At 38.0% G+C, this 22459-nt stretch overlaps 1 protein-coding gene across 1 annotated transcript in view; it reads right to left on the bottom strand.

Annotated features, from left to right (window-relative positions):
* Nucleotides 1-22459, bottom strand: part of drp2 (dystrophin related protein 2) — a 481386-nt gene that overhangs the window by 31398 nt on the left and 427529 nt on the right. Inside the window, exons 14-17 of the mRNA XM_051935078.1 lie at nucleotides 20708-20874; nucleotides 14211-14322; nucleotides 8175-8311; nucleotides 5462-5527 (exon numbers count right to left, since the gene is read on the bottom strand). Of these exons, the coding sequence (XP_051791038.1) occupies nucleotides 5462-5527; nucleotides 8175-8311; nucleotides 14211-14322; nucleotides 20708-20874 (482 nt within the window). The remainder of the gene's footprint in view (nucleotides 1-5461; nucleotides 5528-8174; nucleotides 8312-14210; nucleotides 14323-20707; nucleotides 20875-22459) is intronic.

Raw genomic sequence — 22459 nt, 5'->3', positions numbered from 1 at the left:
ACAAGGATGGACAGGATTAGAAATGAGTACATTAGAGGGTCAGCTCAAGTTGGACGGTTGGGAGACAAAGTCAGAGAGGCGAGATTGCATTGGTTTGGACATGTGCAGAGGAGAGATGCTGGGTATATTGGGAGAAGGATGCTAAGAATAGAGCTGCCAGGGAAGAGGAAAAGAGGAAGGCCTAAGTGAAGGTTTATGGATGTGGTGAGAGAGGACATGCAGGTGATGGATGTAACAGAGCAAGATGCAGAGGACAGAAAGATATGGAAGAAGACGATCCGCTGTGGCAACCTCTAACGGGAGCAGTCAAATGAAGAAGAAGATAACATTTAAATTATTTACTACTCCAAGCCAATATAAAATTGACACAATACTTTTAGGGGAAGTTGTATAGACTGTAAATTTGAGTATGAATTTAGAAAATCTTTTAGGGACGCACAGAGATAAGTAAACAACCCAGTATGGAAGCACTACTGTAAAGCCAGCAAGTACAGAAGTGATTTTTTTCTGATTCTGCATTAAGCCATGTTTCATATCAATTCAGCATCAGGACTCCATTTATAAGTATTGTTTACCTCAGGCAGGGGCAAACTCAGAGCCACTCTGACTTTTCAGTAATAATACAACCATTTGTTCAAGAGGACTTTGCATTTTTCTTCTTTTTGTAAATTCCCAAGTAGGCTAAAATTACACTGCTGTATGGCAATTGCATATGTTCTGTTCTATTTTCAGACGTCTCTGCTCTCTCATTTCTTAGAGATCACAATTTAAGCATGAAAGATGTATCATTTACTCTGTCACCAGTGGAAGAAGGTGATTATCAGACAGAAATGAGGCATTTATTTGTCAAATTTGTAATCAATGTTTCAGGACACTTAAAGTACATAGACATCTAAAAGAATCATTAAAATGTCTTTGAGCTTTTCTTGTGGAGAATGATTTTTTAAAACATGTCTTTGATTAATCATATTTATAAACTTTAAAGATTTTTTTCTTGTAATATCCCACTTGTACGTGATATAAGTCAAATATTAATCATAAGAAAAATGCAAATATGCACACAATTCCCCAGCCTCATATGGAAAGATAAAATATTCACTCAGGAGCTCTTCAGACTTCACACAGACAGCTACTACACCTACATTTCAGAAACATGGCACAAATACGTCAAGCCCAGACTATTTCTGTTCAGTGGTACAGATTAATGGGTGAGATGTACTGCATAGCACCGAGACCATTGATATACAGTATGATAGAAAAAGCAGTTGTACCCAGAAGCAGTTGTTCAGTTTACATGAAAACTGACAAAGAGAAAAGATGAAACGTGGTTAAGGAATTATTCCAAAAGAAGGAGAAAATCATTTATTGAGCTCAGAACAGTACTACCCATAGGGGAGGTCCTCAGTGGCTTGTGCAGAATGTACAGTATGTACTGTGGTGTGAAGACATGCTGGTGCTGCATGGTATCTTGTGGCACATCCAGTCAAGCATTGTGTCTCCTTCATAACGTCAAAGGCTACAGAAGGTGAGAAACTAGAAGAACAATTCAAACTTAACTTAAACGAGTAATTAAATAAGAGTACAGTGGAACCTCAGTTCACGACCATAATTCATTCCAAACCTCTGGTCGTAAACCGATTTGGTCGTGAACCGAAGCAATTTCCCCCATAGGATTGTATGTAAATACAGTTAATCCGTTCCAGATCATACGAACTGTATGTAAATATATTTTTTAAAGATTTTTAAGCACAAATATAGTTAATTACAACATAGAATGCACAGTGTAATAGTAAACTAATGTAAAAACATTGAATAACACTGACACAAACACCCAGGCTCCCTGCTCAGCTGCACGCGCAGGCTCGCTCTCTCTCAGCAGCACACGCTCTCTCTCACTCCCAGCAGCACGCGAGCCCCCCCCTCCTCTCAGCAGCATGTGAGCCCCCCTCTCTCTCTCTGTAACATTGCAGCAGTTCGCGCTACAGCCTTACAATCCGATCGCTGTATAAACACTTTTTTTAAAATGAGTTTTAAGCACAGGGGGAAAAAAAGGAACATTTGAAAAAATCTGAACTTTATTTAAAAGCCAACCAAGAAAGTAACATTACAGGAGTTCACGCTAATAGCATTAAAACCCGATCGCTGTAAACACTCTTTTTAAATGAGTTTTAAGCACACGGGGAAAAAAGGAACATTTGAACAAATCCAAACTTTATTTAAAAGCCAACCAAGACAGTAACATTGCAGGAGTTCACGCTAATAGCATTACAACCCGATCACTGTAAACACTCTTTTTAAATGAGTTTTAAGCACAGGGAAAAAAATGAACATTTGAAAAAAGAGAAAAGTAACATTGCAACACTTCTCAAAATTAAGTCTCTATAATTCTCACCACTCTTCACTTGCTTAGAAGCCATGGTTAACTGCAAAAGCACACAAAATACTGTAGAGCACAAAGAGTTCACAGGTAAAGCACGCACATCTGACTGAGAACAATGAACAGGGAGAGGCTGAACACGTACTTAAATACAGTAATTGGCGCTTACGAACCGGAAGGGAAATGAAATAGAGCACAAAGAGTTCACAGCGAAAGCACGCACGCACGTGCAAGCACGCATGTCTGACCAAGAACAATGCAACACGTGCGGAAATCATCGACGCACACAAACCGAAAGGGAAACTGGTTTGTTCATATACTGAGTGTGTGGTCGTGAACCGAGGCAAAAGTTTGGCGAACTTTTTGGTCGTAAACCGAGTTGTACGTGTACCGAAACGTTCGTGAACTGAGGTTCCACTATACATGAATTATGAGGTTTTATAGTTAATAGTACAGAACTTGGAAACTGGTTAAGGGTAAATTTGCTATATGGTTGCGAGACATGGACGCTATCCAGTGACCTGAGACGAAGACTGGACTCCTTTGGTTCTGTGTCTCTTCAGAGAATCCTTGGGTATGGTTGGTTTGACTTTGTGTCAAATGAGTAGTTGCTCATGGAGTCCTGAATGAGGCACATTACCTGCATCATGAGAGAGCGTCAGCTACAGCACTTTACGTCCATGTGGCGTGTTTCCCCGAGGGCGATCCGGCTCGTAAGATCCTCATTGTTGGGGAACTGAGTGGCTGGACCAGGCCAAATAGTCGCCCATGTAACACCTGGCTGCAGCAGATAAAGGGTCATTTCTGGAGGGTGGGACTGGACCGCATGTCTGCCTGGGGGGTTGTCAACCAGGATCCCGAGTTGTTTCGTCATGTAATGGGTGCGGCAATGTACTGTACCAGTGCATGCTCCCCAACATGACTTGAATTGACTTGTCTAGGTGACATTCTGAGTTATTTCAATTTTTATGGTAAAGTCCTGACAATTCTACATGTCGTGAACTTGTGTTTCTAAGACATTGGAGGAATATTTTGGTTTAATCATTATTTAATATTAATTCAGCATCTTTCTGGGGTGAGTCAATGTAAACAAATACTTTAATAAAAATGTTTGTTAAATAAAAAACAAAACCTAAATGACTGTGCTCTTGAAATGGGCCAGCCAATATTCTCCAATCACTTAGCACTCCCAGCTAGCGTTTTTTGTTCATGGACTTTAACGACTCTCTTGATGTGATGTTCAACTTGTGATCTATTAGTTCCACTACTCTGTCTTAATCTAGTTATTAAGAAAAGAAAAGAATTCATTAATATATAATAGGGATTGTTTAAAACTTCCTAATTTATGCACTTTTCTTTAATTATATAGATTTAAGTTAGGCTTACATTTAGATATAAAATTGCCTTTGCATTTAACCCTTTATTCATACAGCAATTTATTTCTTTAAAATAGACATATTTAAAAAAAAAACCTTTAAAATAGAAATCTTTGCTACAGAAACTGTGGGACAGACTGCATTTGGCATCCATTAATCCTACACATGTCCTGTTATAGACAATGAAGGATATCAACTTTACAGTCTCAGAAGAATCCAGTTATGTCTTTTAGTCTCCCCCTGGAACTGGGGATTCGGTCCATGGAAGGTTACAGTATAACAGGCAACAGAAGGAGGAAGTAACATAAACTGACACTTGCTATTTTGGCAGTATGCTATTCAAGACATATCTCTGGACTGCACTGTTGTACACATTTTCATTGCATGCAAATTCAGTGGTCATCAGTCCTGAGGCTGACACTTGACCCATGTCTGAAGATGACCTGATGCCAGTTTACACCAGTTTAGACTGACTGACAGTGGCACCATTTCTCACGCAGATGTCAATGATGAGCTGTCAGCAGAAGAGGTAATTGGCATTGTGGACGGAATCTCACTTCATCAAAGCATCAATGCATAGTGTGAGGCATTTTGAGATTAGGGGAGTTTTGTTTCACATTATAGAAAGCATTGATAGAAGTGTGATGGCTTGTTGTCCCTCTAGGCCTCCCAAAACTCTTCAATTAGGTGTGAGAGCTTTAATGGAAACTTTGCTGCCAGAATTTCTCCACAGTTACATTGTTACAGTGACCATGACCTGCAATATACCAGGGTGATCACCTGGCTTCATGCATTCCTTATGAAAGTGAATCATTTATTCATATTACTAAGGAGCATAGCCAAAAGGCATTTTTGCTGTTCCATTAGGCAACACAAGTTTGCTGAGGTCAACATGATCTGACTGTGGTCAATTCCCCTTCAAGTGGCAACTGTGGTCATACTGTAATACCGGCCTTGTTGATCTCCCATGTGTCCAATTAAAATAGACTACCACCACTGGGTACAATGAATTCTTTTTTTGGGGAAGGGGGGGGGGGGGGGGGGGGGGGGTCCTCAACCCTCGAATTGCTATTTGTCTTTTTCAATGCTCGATACTTGTATCTTGCTCATAAACTCCTGCTGCTCTAACTACCCACTCTAAAATGTTCTTAAACTCTTTCCCCTTGTGCCACTCATCTACTGTAGGCAACCTGTTTTGGCCTGGAAATTTGTATTTACAATATACTGTATCAAAGTGAAATGATCTCTGCATTATCACTGGTGGATAAATGTGACTGTTAAACTCTCCACCTTCATGTCCCTAGCGTATAAGGGTGCAGAAAAAAACAAGAGAAGCCAGATTTAATTACATTTCACCACACACTTACACAAATTAAATAATTTGTATTTTGTTGGTCTTTATTTTGTTTAAAAGTGGAAGCAATCAGTTGTTTGCTATTGAAGTAATTTAATTTGCAGATGGTATGTGTGTGCCCTCAATGATTTTCTATCCACTTTAGTACAATCAGATTAAGAAAATTAATGATCACCAATCCAGCTTCTGATTAACGGCACATTGACTGATCTCAGATGCAGTGCAGGCAGACCTCTTTTAACTACATCTGTGATTTGATTAATAAAAGACTGATCTCTTCCCTGTAGCTTTAGTCATTTTCGCTAATATGAAAAAGTTACTAAAATCTTTAAAAGAAAGCCTTAAATTTCTCACCTGCTAGCAAAATGCTCAATTCTGGAGTGCGTGTCAGCATGGGGAAGCTTGGGTGAAGAGCTGGGGCTGAAACAGAGGAAAAGAAGCATATATGGAAGCAGTATCAATGTTTATTTTGAATCTCAACTATTCATATACTGTATTACAAATGTATACTCCACTAAAGGTTTCTAGAATATGTATAGTGTAATGAAATATATAATATTGCACAATGCACTCTATATGCGTCTGCTCATGTTTGTTTCTCTATAACCCCTCAGTATTCAGTGATAAGCATTTGCTGTCTCGAACAACCTAAAGCTCTCTGTGTGATGTGCCCAATCCACATATTTGCTTTAATTTAATCTCCATTAAGTTCACAAAATCCTGGAATCTCTCTTTGGATAATGCAGAAAGACACCCTCTGTTACTTGTTCTTTTCTGTATAAGCAAATGAAGAATTAAAAATTATAATCTAATTTTAAAGTTTTTTCAATCATGGATGCAGGACTGTCAATTCACATCAATAAACCCTTTATACAGAAAGTTAAAATTCAAAATGCAGTGTTCAACCAGCCGAGATGGCCATGTGTCACTCCTCTTTTCAAATCACTTCATTAGCTCCATGTAGCACCACACACTAAGTTCATATCCTTGTTGCTCACCTACATGGTGGCCAGTGGGTCAACACCAACGTATATGGAGTGTCACACACGTGCGCATGGGGGGCAGCTAAAGAGCTTGAGTAAGGGCAGTTCTGAGTCATACCGGGATGTGGCAGAGCGCACTGACTCTTTTTCTCCCTTTCCTGTAGATCATTCACGGGAGATTCCACCTGACACTCTTGACATCACTTCCGGGTCCGAGCCTATGGAAGAAGACCTTGCTGCCTCCGGCCCCTGTGATGTCACGTCCGGGCTCAAACCAATGACTGAAGACCTTCATGAGCCAGACCCCTATGACCTCACTTCCTGTCTTCCCCTTTAAAAGCTTCCACCTTTTCCCTATTCCCTCAGTTCTGTTTTGGACTCAGTTTTGTGCACAGCAGTGCTGTATTTACTTGTTCAACTTTGCAGCCAGGAAATCAATTATATGGGTGGCTGCCCCAGACCTTTCCATGACTATGAGTCGAGTTTGTGACAGGAGATAGTTGTGAAGTCTGTCATACACGTGCGATTCAGAGACAATGTATGTTCCTGCCAGACCAGGAGTTGGTGCTGCCCTTTAACTCTTTCTCCTCTCTCCCTACAGACCAGCCGATGAACCCGCAACCTAAAGAAACTTCCGGTCCTCAGATGCCAACCACCTTTATTTCCTCGTTTGGGCCTTAAGTTCCCACCTCCTCCTGATGTAATTTCCAGATCCCAGCATTCTCCATTATGTCACTTTCGGTTTACTGACTATATTTCGCTGCCATTTCTCATGTACCCTCAGTTCTGTTTTGAGCTCCAGACTGTAAAGACCTTTTGTTATTTTACTGCAAAGTCTTCAACTGAATGGGGTGGATCCCCAAACTTTAACTTGTTCATTGTGTTCTTTTTACAAGTCCTACACTCTTTTTTGCCCACTCAGCTCTGCTGATGAATCCCAACACAGACTCTGTTCATATGTAGCTCCTAGCTGATGGAACGAGCTGCACACCTCCATTCGAACTGCTGAATTTCTCAATGTGTTTAAGATGCATTTCAAGTCTCTCTTTTCTGGTGAATTTCTGTCCAGTTGACAATGGCTTTAATAGGTTCTTGTACCCAAAGTAATGTAACCTGCTTGGATTTTGGTTAGTGCTGTTGACTTGTGATGATCAATTTTGTACCCTTGTCCTGTAGCACTTGGTCCCAAACAGTACACACAGACTGTTTATCCAATTATGTTGACCTCTTTTATATGCTTTGGACAAAAACCTCTACTAAATAAATATATTTAAAATGTAAATGTTACAAATAACACTGACCTTGATATCTAAACCATAGATTAATTAACAAAAGATAATTTATAAACCACAAATACTCATCTACTCCTGTTTTTGCTGTATGATTGGATAGATTAAAATCAGATACATAAAATAAATACTAATAGCAAGCCTTAATGGCGTCAGTCCCTGTCAATTGTAAAGAAATTTAAAACAGCAAATTAGAATCAAGAAAAGTAACAAAAAATAATGATGCCTAAGGAAAAAAACATCTCATTAATTCAATCCAATTTGCTTTTTTTTAATTTCCTTTTTTTGTTTCCAGGATTAGAAAACCAATACAAATATTATACAACACTTGGAATTAAGGACTAAAATTTGAAGACAAGTATAAAAGAGGTTCTGAGCAAACACACCAAGCTATATATTTTTCATTTCATTTTTCATAAATTCTTTGCATTTTGGAATTCAGCATGGCTTGAGCATATAGACCTGTTAAAACATTTTTACTTTCATTTAAAATATCTATCCTGGCAACCTGCTATTGCCATTTGATAGTTCTTCATGTGGTCCTTTGGCCTTTGATTAATCTTCACATCAGAAAGATGTTCAGACATGGGTTGTTCTCCATGCTCTCTTTAGGTGATATCTGAAATGGATCCATCTGGACAGATTACGTTTAAAAAAGATATACATACAGCTTATTCTAAATGTGATTTCTAATGCAGTGTAAGCTGGGAATTCTGATGTATCCATGGGTTTGAAGCTGTGGAACTGAAAACCCTTCATCCCTCCCAAGACCAGAGGCCTGCGGGTACAACTCACGTTTCGGTGCTTTCAGCCTCCAGAACAGATTGTACGGGAAGGTAGCCTCTCTGAGGGTGCTTGCTGAAATACTGCTTGGACCGAAATTTGTTTTTCAAAGTCTTGGCAAAGTCACGCATATTCTCTCCTGAAGTTGTCTACCAAAATAAATAAATGAGAAACAGATTAATAAACTAAAAACAACTAATACACATGAGCAACATTGATTGTTATTGAAAGGATTGTAGTCTTCAGGTTGACGCAACTATCTAGGTAGAGTTTGAATATCCTCCATGTACTCACGAATGTCTTCTGCTGAATCTTTGGGTTGGCTCAGTGTGACTAAATGTGACGTGTGTGTGAATGTGCCCCGTGGTGGACTTAAGTTCTTGTCACTTTTATCAAATGCTCTCACACAGCCTCTGATTCTCAATGACCCTGTATTGGGTAAAGCAAATTCAAATGGATGTATGGAATAGTCAACTCTTAACAGTTGCTAATTAATCTGAAGTTTACATTAATTCTTTATACTGAAGTTGAAATTAAAAAAAGTACTGTGAGGTGGAACCAGAATTGAAAGTGGTTAATAGGAGCAAAAACCCCATCTAGATGGCACAAGGTTTAAAGAAGTTCCACAGAAAGCCTAGAAGACAGAGGGAGAGACACGCTGGAGGCAGGGAGAAGTCCTGCATGTGGCAGTGGATGCACACATGAGCCAGCAGGGGCACAGGCCTTTACGTATGCTGTGTTCCTGGAAGGGCAAGAGGCAGGGAAAGGCTACCTGGGTGGAAGCATGCAATCTTTGCCCAGCATCCTATATAGCAGGCAGTGTATTTTAGCTTTATATACAAAAAGACACTCAGACCTAGTAGGGATCACTAGTGGTGACAACACCTCCTGGCTGCTTGTCCAGAAAGGAATGTATAAAAATAAAAGAGAACATACAACACAGTCCAGAATAGTTCATAAATCCTCTAGCGTCAGCAAAGTATTATCAGATTGAAGTTTAAAGTTTCATAAATCACAATCTTCTACAGTAATGAAATGATTCCATCATTTATATGTATGGTTCTCTATTTGGAGAGGGAAAAAAAGCATACTGTTTGTGTGAAAGTTCCTCTAACCATCTTCCATCTGTATTACGTGTCATATTTAAAGAGTTAATTTTAAAGTAAAAGATGGCTTCATACTACCATCATAATTTAAAAATTTTTCATTATTCTTAATCTCCATTTGCTAAAGATTCAAATCCTTTGGTTGTTTCTTCACAGATCATACCCTTCAGTTCGTTAAAAATTGTTTCTAATTCTAAACGAACCCTTCAGTTTGTTTAGAATTGTTTCTACTACTGCTATATCTTCTTTGTGATATGGAGACCAACACTTTACACAGTATTTTAGATGACTTCTCACAAGCCTATTATACTCCTCAAGAATATCCTCCATGAATCATACTTTACACAGTGTTCTATGGAACCCAAAATTGTACTAATCATCTTAATTACTTCAGTACACTGTTTAGAGTTGGACATTGTTGACTTCACTATAACTTCTAAGACTTTTCACGTTTCATTTCCTCAATGTGTAATTATATCTAATATTTTTACTTTCTATGAACAAGACATTCAAAACTTTATATTCCACATGTCAGCCCAAATTTATCCAGGTCCATTGTTAGTGACTTTCTTGACAGAAGAGTTGACATAATTTCAGCAATTGTAGCCTGTCGTCATCTGCGAAGTTAATTTAAACCTTATATAAATTTTAAAAAAGTGGAGATATGCTCTAGAGAGGAGAGGAATGAAGGTCAGTAGGAACAAGGCAGAATTCATGCGTGTAAATGAGAGGGAGGTCAGTGGAATGGTGAGGATGCAAGGAGTAGAGTTGACAAAGGTGGATGAGTATAAATACTTGGGATCAACAGAACAGAGTAATGGGGATTGTGGAAGAGAGGTGAAAAAGAGAGTGCAGGCAGGGTGGAATGGGTGGAGAAGAGTGTCATGAGTGATTTGTGACAGATTGGTATCAGCAAGAGTGAAAGGGAAGGTCTACAGGACGGTAGTGAGACCAGCTATGTTATATGGGTTGGAGACGGTGGCACTGACTAGAAAGCAGGAGACAGAGCTGGAGGTAGCAGAGTTAAAGATGCTAAGATTTGGACTGGGTGTGACGAGGATGGATAGGATTAGAAATTAGTACATTAGAGGGTCAGCTCAAGTTGGATGGTTGGGAGACAAAGTCAGAGAGGCGAGATTGCATTGGTTTGGACATGTGCAGAGGAGAGATGCTGGGTATATTGGGAGAAGGATGCTAAGGATAGAGCTGCCAGGGAAGAGGAAAAGAGGAAGGCCTAAGACAGCGTTTCTCAACCTTTAAGTATTTGTGACCCGAGTTTTCATAACAGTTTTAATCGCGCCCCCCTAATGTTTTTTTGAAAGGAGCCCACTAATACCAATTTGTTCTTTTGTAATTAATGATATTTCATAGATGCATATTTTATTATACCTACCTAACTTTTATCGACATTGATCTAACTCTATATTTATTTTTCTAGTATCAGAATGTTGTTTAAGTTAATTTGTTTTGGTTTCAATAGATGTATTTTTCATATTTTCGATTCTTGTTTTCTTTTTTTCACATCTTCGTGCCCCCCTAGGGGGGCCTGACCCCACAGTTTGAGAACCACTGGCCTAAGAGAAGGTTTATGGATGTGGTGAGAAAGGACATGCAGGTGATGGGTCTAACAGAGCAAGATGCAGAGGACAGGACGATATGGAAGAAGATGATCCGCTGTGGCAACCTCTAACGGGAGCAGCCGAAAGAAGAAGAAGAAGAAGATAAATTTAAAAAAACAGCTGCTCCAGCATTGATCTCTGTGGTACCCCACTTTTGCACCATTTTAGGTTGCTTTCTGTGCTTAAGTCAATTTTGCATCCACGGCACCTTGAATTTTCACTTCTTTTAGTCTGATCACTGGACTCTAAAAGTGTTTCTTGTTAAAAAGCATAAATATTGCATATACCCCTTAACTCCCTAATAGAATACTAATTGTAGATGTCCACCACTTAAACTCACTGTTCCCTAACACACTATGTCCTCAATCTTTTCTTTAATAATTTTTCCCACTTTTTTATTCATAACAGGGTCAGCCTGGTTGATTTTTTATATAATTACATATTTGATAGTTTTCAGTTTAGCAGAATTACTTTCCCCATGTGTTCTTGGGTAAATGCTACATGGCCCTGGTGGTTGATTTGATTTCAGACTTTTTAATTCTACTATGACAGTGTGAAAGTCTCAATATAATGGACAAACTGCTCTGCAACTAAATAATGAAAAACAATGATGGTTAAATGTCTATTTTGAATGTTGTTACATATATTTATTTTCATGTAAGTGTAATCATTTATATCTATCTCTGTTGAAAACTCCATTTAGCTTACAGTCATTTTGATATTCTTTTGTGCAAACCTACATTTGTTTATTGTCATCTTGACACTCTTTTCTTTGGATTTATGATTATTATTTTTGTATCCGAGCAAAAGCCGAGACATGAGATCGAAGGAATTGCCTGCGGAGCTTAAAGCCAGGACTGTGTCAAGGCACAAATCTAGGAAAAGACACAAAACAATACCTGAAGCACAAAAGATTTCCAAGAGTACAATTACCTTTGTAGTTCTTAAATAGAACAAGTTTGGAACAACCACAACTCTTCCTAGAGCTGGATGCCTGGCCACTAATCTTGGCTTTATGAGTGACTGGCCAGACAGAAGCTCCTCCTCAATAAAAAGAAGCATGGAAAGCTGCTTGGAGTTTATAAAATGGTGCCTAAAGGATTTTCAGACTGTGAGGAACAACATTTTCTGGTCTAATAAAACCAAGCTTAGCATCACATCTGTAGGAAACCAGGCAACACTCACCACTTGTGCAATATCATTCCAACAGTGAAGCATAATGGTGGCAGCATTGTGTCACGGGGTTGTTTATCAGCTGCAGGGGCAAGGACACTAGACAGGGTTGAGGGAAAACTGAATGGAACAAAGTACAGATATATCCTTAATGAAACCTGCAGCAGAGTGGTTTGGACTTCACACTGGACTGAACATTTACCTTCAAACAGGGCAATGACCCTACGCACAAAGCAAAGGCAACAGGGACAACTCTGTGAATGTTTTTGAGTGGCCCAGCCAGAACCTGGACTTACACCCCATCAAACACCTCTGGAGAGAGACCTAAAATAGCTGCCCACTGATGGTCTCCATCCAACCTGCCAGAGCTTGAGAAGAATGTCAGAAAATCCCCATATCCAGATGTGTTTGGGGTTATTGCTTCTTACGTAGGAAGACTTCAAGCCAAAATTGCTGCCAAAGGTGCTTCTACTAAGTACTGAGTAAAATGTCCGAATGCTTGTGTCATTGGGATACTTCAGCTTTTTATGTTTATGTTAAATTTACAAAAATGTCTAAAATCCCATTTTTGCTTTGTCATTCTGGCCTATTGTTACTTGATGAAGGAAAAAATGTGACAAAAGTGAAGGGGTTTGAATACGTTCTGAATCCACAGTATACATTTCTTTTTACCTGTCGCTAAGTTGTACATTTTTGCATTCCTGCTTATTTACTTTTATAAATTTAGACTATAAATGGAGACAGTAAGCTGCAGAATAAGGAGACAAAATCATACAGTAAAAAAGTTAATATGGGGAAAGTGAAAGATCTACAAAAAAAAGGCTGAATGTCAAAAACAACAGAGGCATATGAAACACAGGAGAACTTTTGAAATGCTGGAAATTAACGTAAGAAAATGACTCCTAAGATTGAGCAGTTGTCTTAAAGACTCTTTCCAAACAGCAACGCAATTCTGGGTGATATCTCCTTTCTAGCAACAAGAAACCATTCACTGGACCACCTCCAGTCTGCATATTATCAGAACCAGTCCACAGAGGATGCCCAGCACCTTTGCGCTCCATACGATCCTGGCACATCTACTGTAGATAATAAGAACTGCTATGCCAGGGTCTTGTTTATCAACAGCAGCTCAGCATTTAATACTGTTGTACTACCAAAGCTGGCCATCAGACACCTCAGTTTAGGACTCACTGCCACCCACTGCAGTTGGATTTTGGAATTCTTAAACCATAGACCTTAGCATATGAGGAAATGCAGCATCGTATCCTCCATGCTGACCTTCAATACATGAACTCCACAGGCGTATGTGGTGAGCTCCCTTCTGTACTCTTTGTTCACCTCTGAATGTGTGGCCAGACACAGCCCTAACTTCATCATTATATTTGTTGATGACACCACCATTGTAGAACAAACAGTAAACTGAAAAACATACTGAAGTTATGTACATTTATTTATGACTTCAAGATAGGCTGCTATAATTAAATGGAAGGGTGATCTCCAACTGGGTGTTTGTTGGTTTTTAAAGTTGATCCTGCCCTAAGAACTCTATCAATCATATTTAATACAAACCTCCTCACAGAAACTGCTACATAAAGCATTACAAAGAGTCAGAAGACTGCTGGTCACTACTCCCGGAGCACTTAGCCAATGGACACAGAATCTCTGGGTGTATAAGGTAATGTGTTTAACTCCCCAACAGAATTGTGAAGTATGCGGTTTGAGGGAGACACCCAATTTAGGATACAATCACTGCATGGTCACGGACAGTGCTGTTCAGAAAGCTGTCATTTTAAAGTTCCAGATTGTGGTCAGATGGAACTCACAAACAAAAGAAATGGCTAAATATTTTTGTGTGTTAAGTGATTATGATATTCAATAGGATAAATAAAGCAGTGATATAGCCTCAATAAAAATCACATGCATCACATGCAGAAGTCTGACTGCAAATTCATTTTCCAGGATGCTGTTTGTCCCATAAGCCCACACACAAACTGGCTGAATCCGTTAATGAGAAATACGGCATTTGTGATGATTTTAAAATGCCATCGGTGAACTGAAATGTATTTGTGCAGCTGAAAACATTTTTCCCTCTGTTAAAAAACATTATATTATGTCAACACGAAATTAAAACATTGAAGTGATATACTCACTGGTGTGTAGTATTCCATGATTGGATAGTGCAGTTTTTTGCCCTTTGTGGTCCGGCCCGTGAGAAAACAGGTCTGACAAATGTCCACGTTGAATTGCTTTAAACTGCGGTACCTGAGCAAAAGAAGAACGCAGAAGGCATTGTTTAACTAAATCATTTTGTAATTACCAAACTGGCTGAGGTAAATTAAAAAAAGTAATATTAAATGTAAGTAATGGCAGGGTAAATATTTCACTTTGTTCATTCCAAATAAGTGAATTAAAAGAAAGACATTGTGATTCTGCAGCTGTATGATAAATTAGACTGGACTGCCAATACTGATGCTCTGTGTAAGAAAGGACAGAGCCGGTTATACTTCCTTGGAAGGCTGGCGTCCTTCAACATCTGCAATAAGATGCTGCAGATGTTCTATCAGACGGTTGTGGCGAGCGCCCTCTTCTACGCGGTGGTGTGCTGGGGAGGCAGCATTAAGAATAAAGACGCCTCACACCTGGACAAACTGGTGAGGAAGGCAGGCTCTATTGTAGGCACGGAGCTGGACAGTTTGACATCTGTGACAGAGTGACGGGCGCTCAGCAGGCTCCTATCAATTATGGAGAATCCACTGCATCCACTAAACAGTGTCATCTCCAGACAGAAGAGCAGCTTCAGCGACAGACTGCTGTCACTGTCCTGCTTCACTGACAGATTGAGGAGATCGTTCCTCCCCCAAACTATGCGACTCTTCAATTCCACCCGGGGGGGGTAAACATTAACATCATACAAAGTTATTGTCTGTTTTTACCTGCATTATTATCAATCTTTAATATAATATTGTTTTTTGTATCGGTATGCTGCTGCTGGAGTATCTATCTATCTATCTATCTATCTATCTATCTATCTATCTATCTATCTATCTATCTATCTATCTATCTATCTATCTTCTAAATATGACATTTTCTGCTATTCTACACAGAATTGGCAAGGGTTTGGTATTAGCTGCCTTTTCTTCCACTCAATTAGATGGCAAAGGTTATGAGGAAACATACACACGCGTGCTGTATGCTCTACTAATGAAGCACTTTTGTTTAATGTAGAGGAGACTCTGGTCCTAAAAACCATTGTTTAAGCTGCCATTGGTATTACAATACAGCTCCATCACAAGTTAAAACACAGGCAATTAGAAGGCAAGTCTTCTTCAATGTTTGCTATCTATTTTTGTCATTCATTAAATTTGATTTTTTCTTGGAAGAAGTTATCACAAAAATTAATAAAATAATGAAGGTACTGTAGTAGTAATAGTAAGAGAGGAGTTTATTTGTGTAATTATTGTCTATTACACTGTATTTGCGTTTTTTGGCACATTTGATTCTCCTCCAATTCCTGTTAATGTATTACTATTACTAGCTGTGCTACCCATCCAAGACTCAATGCAGACCACAATGTTAACATTTGCAGTGCACCGCCTATTGGAGGGTATGTAGTAATAAAATGTATTGCATTTGTTATTCCAACAGGTGGTGCACTACAAACATTTTAGTAATAAAATGTTCTGCACCATCTTTTGGAATGCCAAATGCAATGCTTTTTATTACTGCAAATGTTTGTGATGCAGCATCTGTTGGAATGACAAGGACATAGCAACCAAATGGACAAACAGATACACAAACACACAGACATTTTTCCTTCTATTAAAATGGATAAGCTGATTTCTGTCTGCCCAGTAGTTACTCTCTGTAGTCAGCATTAATGTTTGCAGTGCAGTGCATCCATCCAGTTGCCATGTCAGTGTTACATACCGTTTGGCACAGGATTTGTAAAAGCAGTGCTAATGTTTGAGATTCGCCACCTGTTTGATAACAGAGATGTAGCACTGGACCTACATACAGACAAACACACAGACAATTAGCACTTTTTAAGGTGGATCTTAGTTTCATTTACTGGTAGATTTATTTCATAGCTATTGTGCTAAAGTGAGAAAGCCACCCAGGTGACAAAGTATACAATGGAAAATTTAATGTATTGGAAACTGGTTTGCTTATTGCTGTGCTCTGTTGACACATTGTACACATAAGTTACTAGGAAGAACTTTACATTTTTCTATATGAAAATCCAGCTTCATTTAACAAAATACAGTTCCACTGCAAATCAACATATTCTCAGATTATTAAAAAAATACTTTCAAATCAAAACAGCAAACTTATCTTTCAAACCAGAAATTTTAAGCCCTGGGTTTTATGTGTAAAAGAATCCAATGTTTTTAATTCTTTTAATTAAAGTGGCTATCATAATACGAAATGTGTGAAGACTGGAAACTGTCCTCCATTAGCATGAGAGTAGCTGTTGTGGTAACCTCTGCGTTCCTCTAATGCAAATAAAAGACTGCATTTCATAAGAAAGAATAGTATTTTGGGAGGTGAGTGAGAATTTATATTAGATAAAGTTATCAAGTATTTGGAAGGTGTTTGTGTTTCTTAGAGGTTCATTGGCATGACCAGCATCAACAGACGTTGAGGTGGCCATTAGAACCTTGAAAAACACGCGGTGTTCCTTTAAAATAGAGGAGCCGGTGACCAAAGAAAACATTTCTTGGATAGTGAAACCTAGCAAGCAGTGTAGGAGATAATTACACTGAAAGAAATGATTGCAGATGTAGAGGCACAAGTGGCAGGCACTGTGAAGAAACCAAATGTGATAAATTGTCATGCCTTCAGGCTTTAGGTATGTCAATTATTTTAAAATATGTTTGGGCTGGCAATAATAGTATGACACCAATTGATCCACATTTTGTTAAAATTACCTGACACTCTTACAAAGGATTAAAAGGCTTGACACTTACATATTGCACTCGTGTGTTTTATGATGAAAATGGAATGTGATGTTATACCTGTGGTGGCATAAAAAAGAAATCAAATAGTGTGTATTAGGGGCCATGCATAAAGTCCAATAACACATATTCCTTGTTTGTTTTCACAGTTTTGTTTTTTCTTGTTTTACTTCCTTTTTCACATTCCGCTAACCTCTTTGAGAGCATTTTGAAGAACCACCTTCTAATTGTCCAGTTATTTAAACTTATTGGTTAATTATTAAAATTCTAAAATAATCCTTGCCAGTTTTTTATGTTTGCTTTTGTAAAGGATCTGTGCTGTTAGCATAAGAAGAGTGCCTGAAACTACTGTGAGTTTAATAACAAGAAGATGAAATGAAAGGCTGAGGTAATCGTTAAAGGCTGAGTACAAAACTGGAAAAGAAGAAAAGAATGATGAAAATGTCAAAACCAAAGGACACAAACTTAATAAACAAAAAAAAAAAACCCAAAAGGAAGCAATGCTAAGATTGCAGAGAATATCCACTGAGGAAATACCGACCTCGCCAAATGCTGTCATATTTGTACTGGGAGACCGGGTGTTGCCATATGTTATGGTGATTGCAAGACACGAATGGGAACAGCGTACAAAATGGCGTCTATTCAAGAAATAAACAAGACGTTAAAAAAAAAATCATGGCACAAAATGAAACAAGGAAAAGGATAAATGTTAAAAATAAAATCTTCATGCACAAAAGCCACAAAATGGAATAGGAATGTAATAAAACACCCTTTCTAAGTAACAAAAGAATCAATCAAAACTTTACAATCACTGCAATCAGTGGATTCCTGCTTACTGCAATTTTTGATCAAATTTTTAGAATTGCCCCATGCTTCTCGGATCTATTTGTCAATGTGAAAAAGGATTAACTTACAATATTGTTTATTTTATGTATATTTGGTTAATCTGCTACAAAAGCAGATTCTTTTTGAATCGTCAGGATATGGTGTGGTTTATAAAGAGGTTTGATGTTTTTTCTTGTCTTTGACAATTTTGCATCGTTGATGTACACTACTCCTTTTAAATGCTCGTCATGGGATTTGGAAAAATGGCACTCAATCATTTAGTCGGATGCGCTAGTCATTTAAATAACATTTCAAACTTAAAAGAGAAACACAAACTTGCTTCACATACTGTAGGCAACTCATAGAGGAAGATTGTGGATTGAAATCCTAAGGTGTGACATGGTTACTTCACACAGAGCACCATGCCAGCTCCCATATAATTGTGGCCCTCTTGTATTACTTGCCATTCTTCGGTGGAGAAGGCACACAGACACATTCATTTCGAAAGTAATATGATTGCTTTATTAATGGATATGGAACTGCAGGCAAGAACCAGAGTTACACCCCATAGATTGTTGCTATTTGTAGGCAGAGGAATTGTTAGTGGATGCTGACATGCATGTGAGCTCCATAGAATAAGCTGCTCCCTTTGAAAACATGTCAGATTTAGAGGCCAAACTTCCCATTTAATGTGAATGTGAGATCAGGACTGCAGGGAAGCTCTCAGAGAATTGCCCCAGTATTTCCAAAAAGTCTTATTGATCCTTAATCTACCTCTCAGAGGTGTCCTAGAATCTCGAAAAGAACATTCTGTACCTCTTGGCCACTTGAGTGTCCAATTAGGAAGTAAGGAGAAGAAATAATTTATCTAGTGGGAGGTATAAGTCAGGATGGAGAAGGATTGAGAGGCATGAGGTGAAGAGGGGGAAGTTTGGTTTGGTACAGTTGGTGGGAAAATGGACAGAAAGAGCAGAAATGGCCCAAAGAAGTTGAAAGATAATTTTTAGTGTATTTTATTTTCTATTATCACCTGTACATTTTACTTTATTCCTCCTCTGTCTTTATTTGTAATTAGCTACTCTAATTGTGATAATTAGGAATATCTGAAAATGTCGACTCTTATTAAAAAGACTGACAAGGAACATCATATATGTAAAGTACTCGTTTGTACGTCCATCTACAAAGGAGTGGAAAGTACTTAAGCAGACCCTGAGCACAAAGTTTGGTTTTCCTTCTAGCTATTGGTAGCAAAAACCTTCATTTTTATTGCAAAAAAGCTGCCTGCAGCTCATGCTTTGACTTATCCTGTTCTTTAGTTTCCACCCATTCATATTTATAAATGTAATGAATTATTATTATTATTATTATATTTAAAACCAGTCACCAGGTGGTCTAACAACAGCCTACACTTTTAATTTTCTTTACAAATTCCCAGGTGGGCTGTAGGGAGCAGGTACCTGTTTAGAAAACAATAGGCATAATCCACTGATCAGTCTTCCATAAATTCTCATATGAAGAACTACAGTAGGTTAGGGTCACCATTAACTGAACAATTGGTGTGGCAACAAAGCTAACGGGTACATCAGTTAAGCAGCTCAGTGTTTTCTATTGAAAAAAGAAAATTCTGTATTTTAATTCATGTATGTTTATTATGGTTCCACAGAGTGGTGATGTGGTGCATGTTGGTTAGACAGGCAAATAGGAACTTCACTACTCTATACACGTGACATTATAAATACTACTACTACTACTACTACTAAGTCTTACTAAGGCATAACATTACCATAAAACAGAAATATTTACAAATAAATTTTTATAAAATCTCTAAACAAACATAAACTGGCCAATGGAGCAAGCCTTACAAGTACAGGCAATGAAAATACAACAGTAAAAACATAATTCCATATTCTACTGGGGCCAGAAAGTTCCATATTCTTTGAATTCAAGCCTAAAGCTTGAGGGAGACTGTCTTCTTGGCACTCCAGTCCCATCTTGTCTCTGCTTTGGCTACATCAATGAAAACCATCAACCACTGGTGGTCCTCAGGACACTCGGCACTTTCACAAAATGAGTAGATAAATCATGGACGTTGAATTATATGTCATAATTTGGCGGCCAATATCAAAAGACAAGTAACATAGGGCCTTTATTTTTTTGCAGGCTGTGCTGGGTTCCCTGCTTCCACATAAATGATCATGGTTGAAACAAAAACCCTTTGGTTTGAAAGAGTCACAAACTAATATACATATTGTTTTAGTATCCATTAAACGAAATTAGACTATTCCAACTTCTTTGAAAATTTAGCATTGATTTTGTGGTATGAGCATTTTGAACTTTGAAGACATATACAGAAGGCACTCACATTATTCAATGAGCTTTGTGATTAATTCCTTTCATTTATTTCCTGCAAGCCACAGACTTGGTTCATTGTAATGTACCTCAGTTTCTAAACTACCTCATTTTCCTGCCACAGAGTCACTGCTACTAAATAATCCATTAGATAATGCAATAGAAGAATAATATCTGAAAGAAATTAAATAAAGCGGGGAACATCAGATTAATATTAATAATATAATGTATTATTGTTTTCTGAAAACTCAATAAAGAGATTTAAATAATGAAATGTGTTTTACTAATTTACCATCTGGCCAAGTTTTAACATTTTTTTCTTCAATTGTACACAGAATGACCCAAAATGTTCTATCATAGATAAGCCAGTCCAACAGACATTGCTCACTGTCTGCAGGGAACTAACCTCATTAAAAAGATTTTATTCCATCTTCTCTCCTAATTTTTAAGTAAGAATTGTGGCAGTCATCAAAACAGTTTTTGTCATTATAGAGACTACAATTGAACAACACAAGTACCTAAAGCCTTTGATGGGGAATTGCTTGCAGACTGAACATTTCGCCTGGTGTTTGGCAGACTCAGCTATGGCTACACGATGCAGGACAGGCAGCCACACCATGGATTGAGGTTCTAGGCTCATCCATTCCAGGAAGTGGCCGACTTCAATAGCAGCTTTCCCAGGAGCCTGAAAAGATAGAAAATTAAAGAGCTGAACACTCAAAATAATATATAAGAGAACAAGCAAAGAAACTCAACTGTAGACCTTGAGACAGACAGATTACATTAAAAAAATCATCGTTGATTAAATTCTAAAAAAGCTTTAATATCCCCTAGATCAGGGCTGGGCAATGTCGGTCCTGGAGAGCTGCAGTGGCAGCAGGTTTTTGTTCCAGCCCAGTTTCTTAATGAGAAGTCAATTATTGCTGATGATGCACTTATTGCTTAAATGATATTTTGATGCTTCATTTTAGTGGTCTCGCTTGTTAAGGTTCCCCACCCTCGATTGCTTATTTCAATCTTAAACAGCTGCATTCATTGTTTTAATGGCTCCTTATTAGCAATAAAATTAATTTACATCTGTGTGTGTTCATCATGCACTGTTTGATTTAATAAAACATGTAACAGAAAATGTGATAGACTGAAAATTATCTGTTTTGGATGATATCCTTGGAAAAAAAGTAAAAATCTACGATATAAGAACCTTACATTGCAGACTAACAAGCCATAAAATTAAACGGCGAGAATAAAGTCAATATGTCAACTTTAATCTCAACATTAGCATAGAGATTAAAGTTGGCATGTTGACTTTTTTTTTTTTTTTTACTATGTCCGCATTTTTTTCTTCTTCTCCGTGGCCCTAATACGCTTCCGTAGTAATTAGCTTCCCAAATGATGCAAAGTTTTTCAACAATGAGGTGTCAAACATAGCTGCATATTTTAAGCATAAACAGTAAATCATCTGCCCAGCCATCTTGAAACTGTTTAATCCAACTGAGGTTTATGGGTACCAAGACTGAGAGTAAGTCAGGTGCCAATCTTGACTGTGGTGCCAGTCTACTGTACAGCACTTCCCCAGTCACATTTACTAATGCAAGGCTAATTTAGGGTGAACAATTAACCAACTGTAATTGAGTTATATGAGATTCATACAAAAACTGGAAAATACACAACTTTTACTGAAGGTTCTGCACAGTTATGAAAATATAAGCTTTCTGAGAATACAACTAACCATTCCACATATTTTCTTTGTCTGGATTTCTAAAAAATAAGATATAATAATAATAATAAAATGCTCGTAGACATTTTGTATCTTGTTCAACATAAAATTTACAGCAATGTTACAGCAAAAAAACAGAACAAGACCACAGCCCGCCCAGGACGGCCTGATGGGATTCTGCATTGTCAAGCATTCTAAGAAAGAGCCCAATGTTACGTCAAAGATGGCTTACTGACCTAAAATATTAAAGAGTAACTGCTGCTGGATGACATTTTAGATTGCAATAAATACATTAATTATAGCAAGGGGAATGTTGCTTTCAGATCAAATTGTTACATTTCTATGAACTTTAAACAATAATGATAACTCTGAAACTGTGATGATTTATTTTCTTGCAGATAAGCAATTCTGTCCCATCTGGCACACTTTTTTTATTGGTTTGCTGAGAATTATTTCAATGAACGATTTGAAACCATTTGGTGCTCTAATTATCCTGTGCATTTTGAAGCAGTGTCTGATTTGTGCAGTGTCATATGGTCATCCTAAATTAGGA

This window comes from Erpetoichthys calabaricus, chromosome 12 (assembly GCF_900747795.2).
Source record: "Erpetoichthys calabaricus chromosome 12, fErpCal1.3, whole genome shotgun sequence".
NCBI classification, from domain to species: domain Eukaryota; kingdom Metazoa; phylum Chordata; class Cladistia; order Polypteriformes; family Polypteridae; genus Erpetoichthys; species Erpetoichthys calabaricus.
Note: the sequence above shows the minus strand (reverse complement) of the source record. Positions and strands in the feature narration are given on the sequence as shown.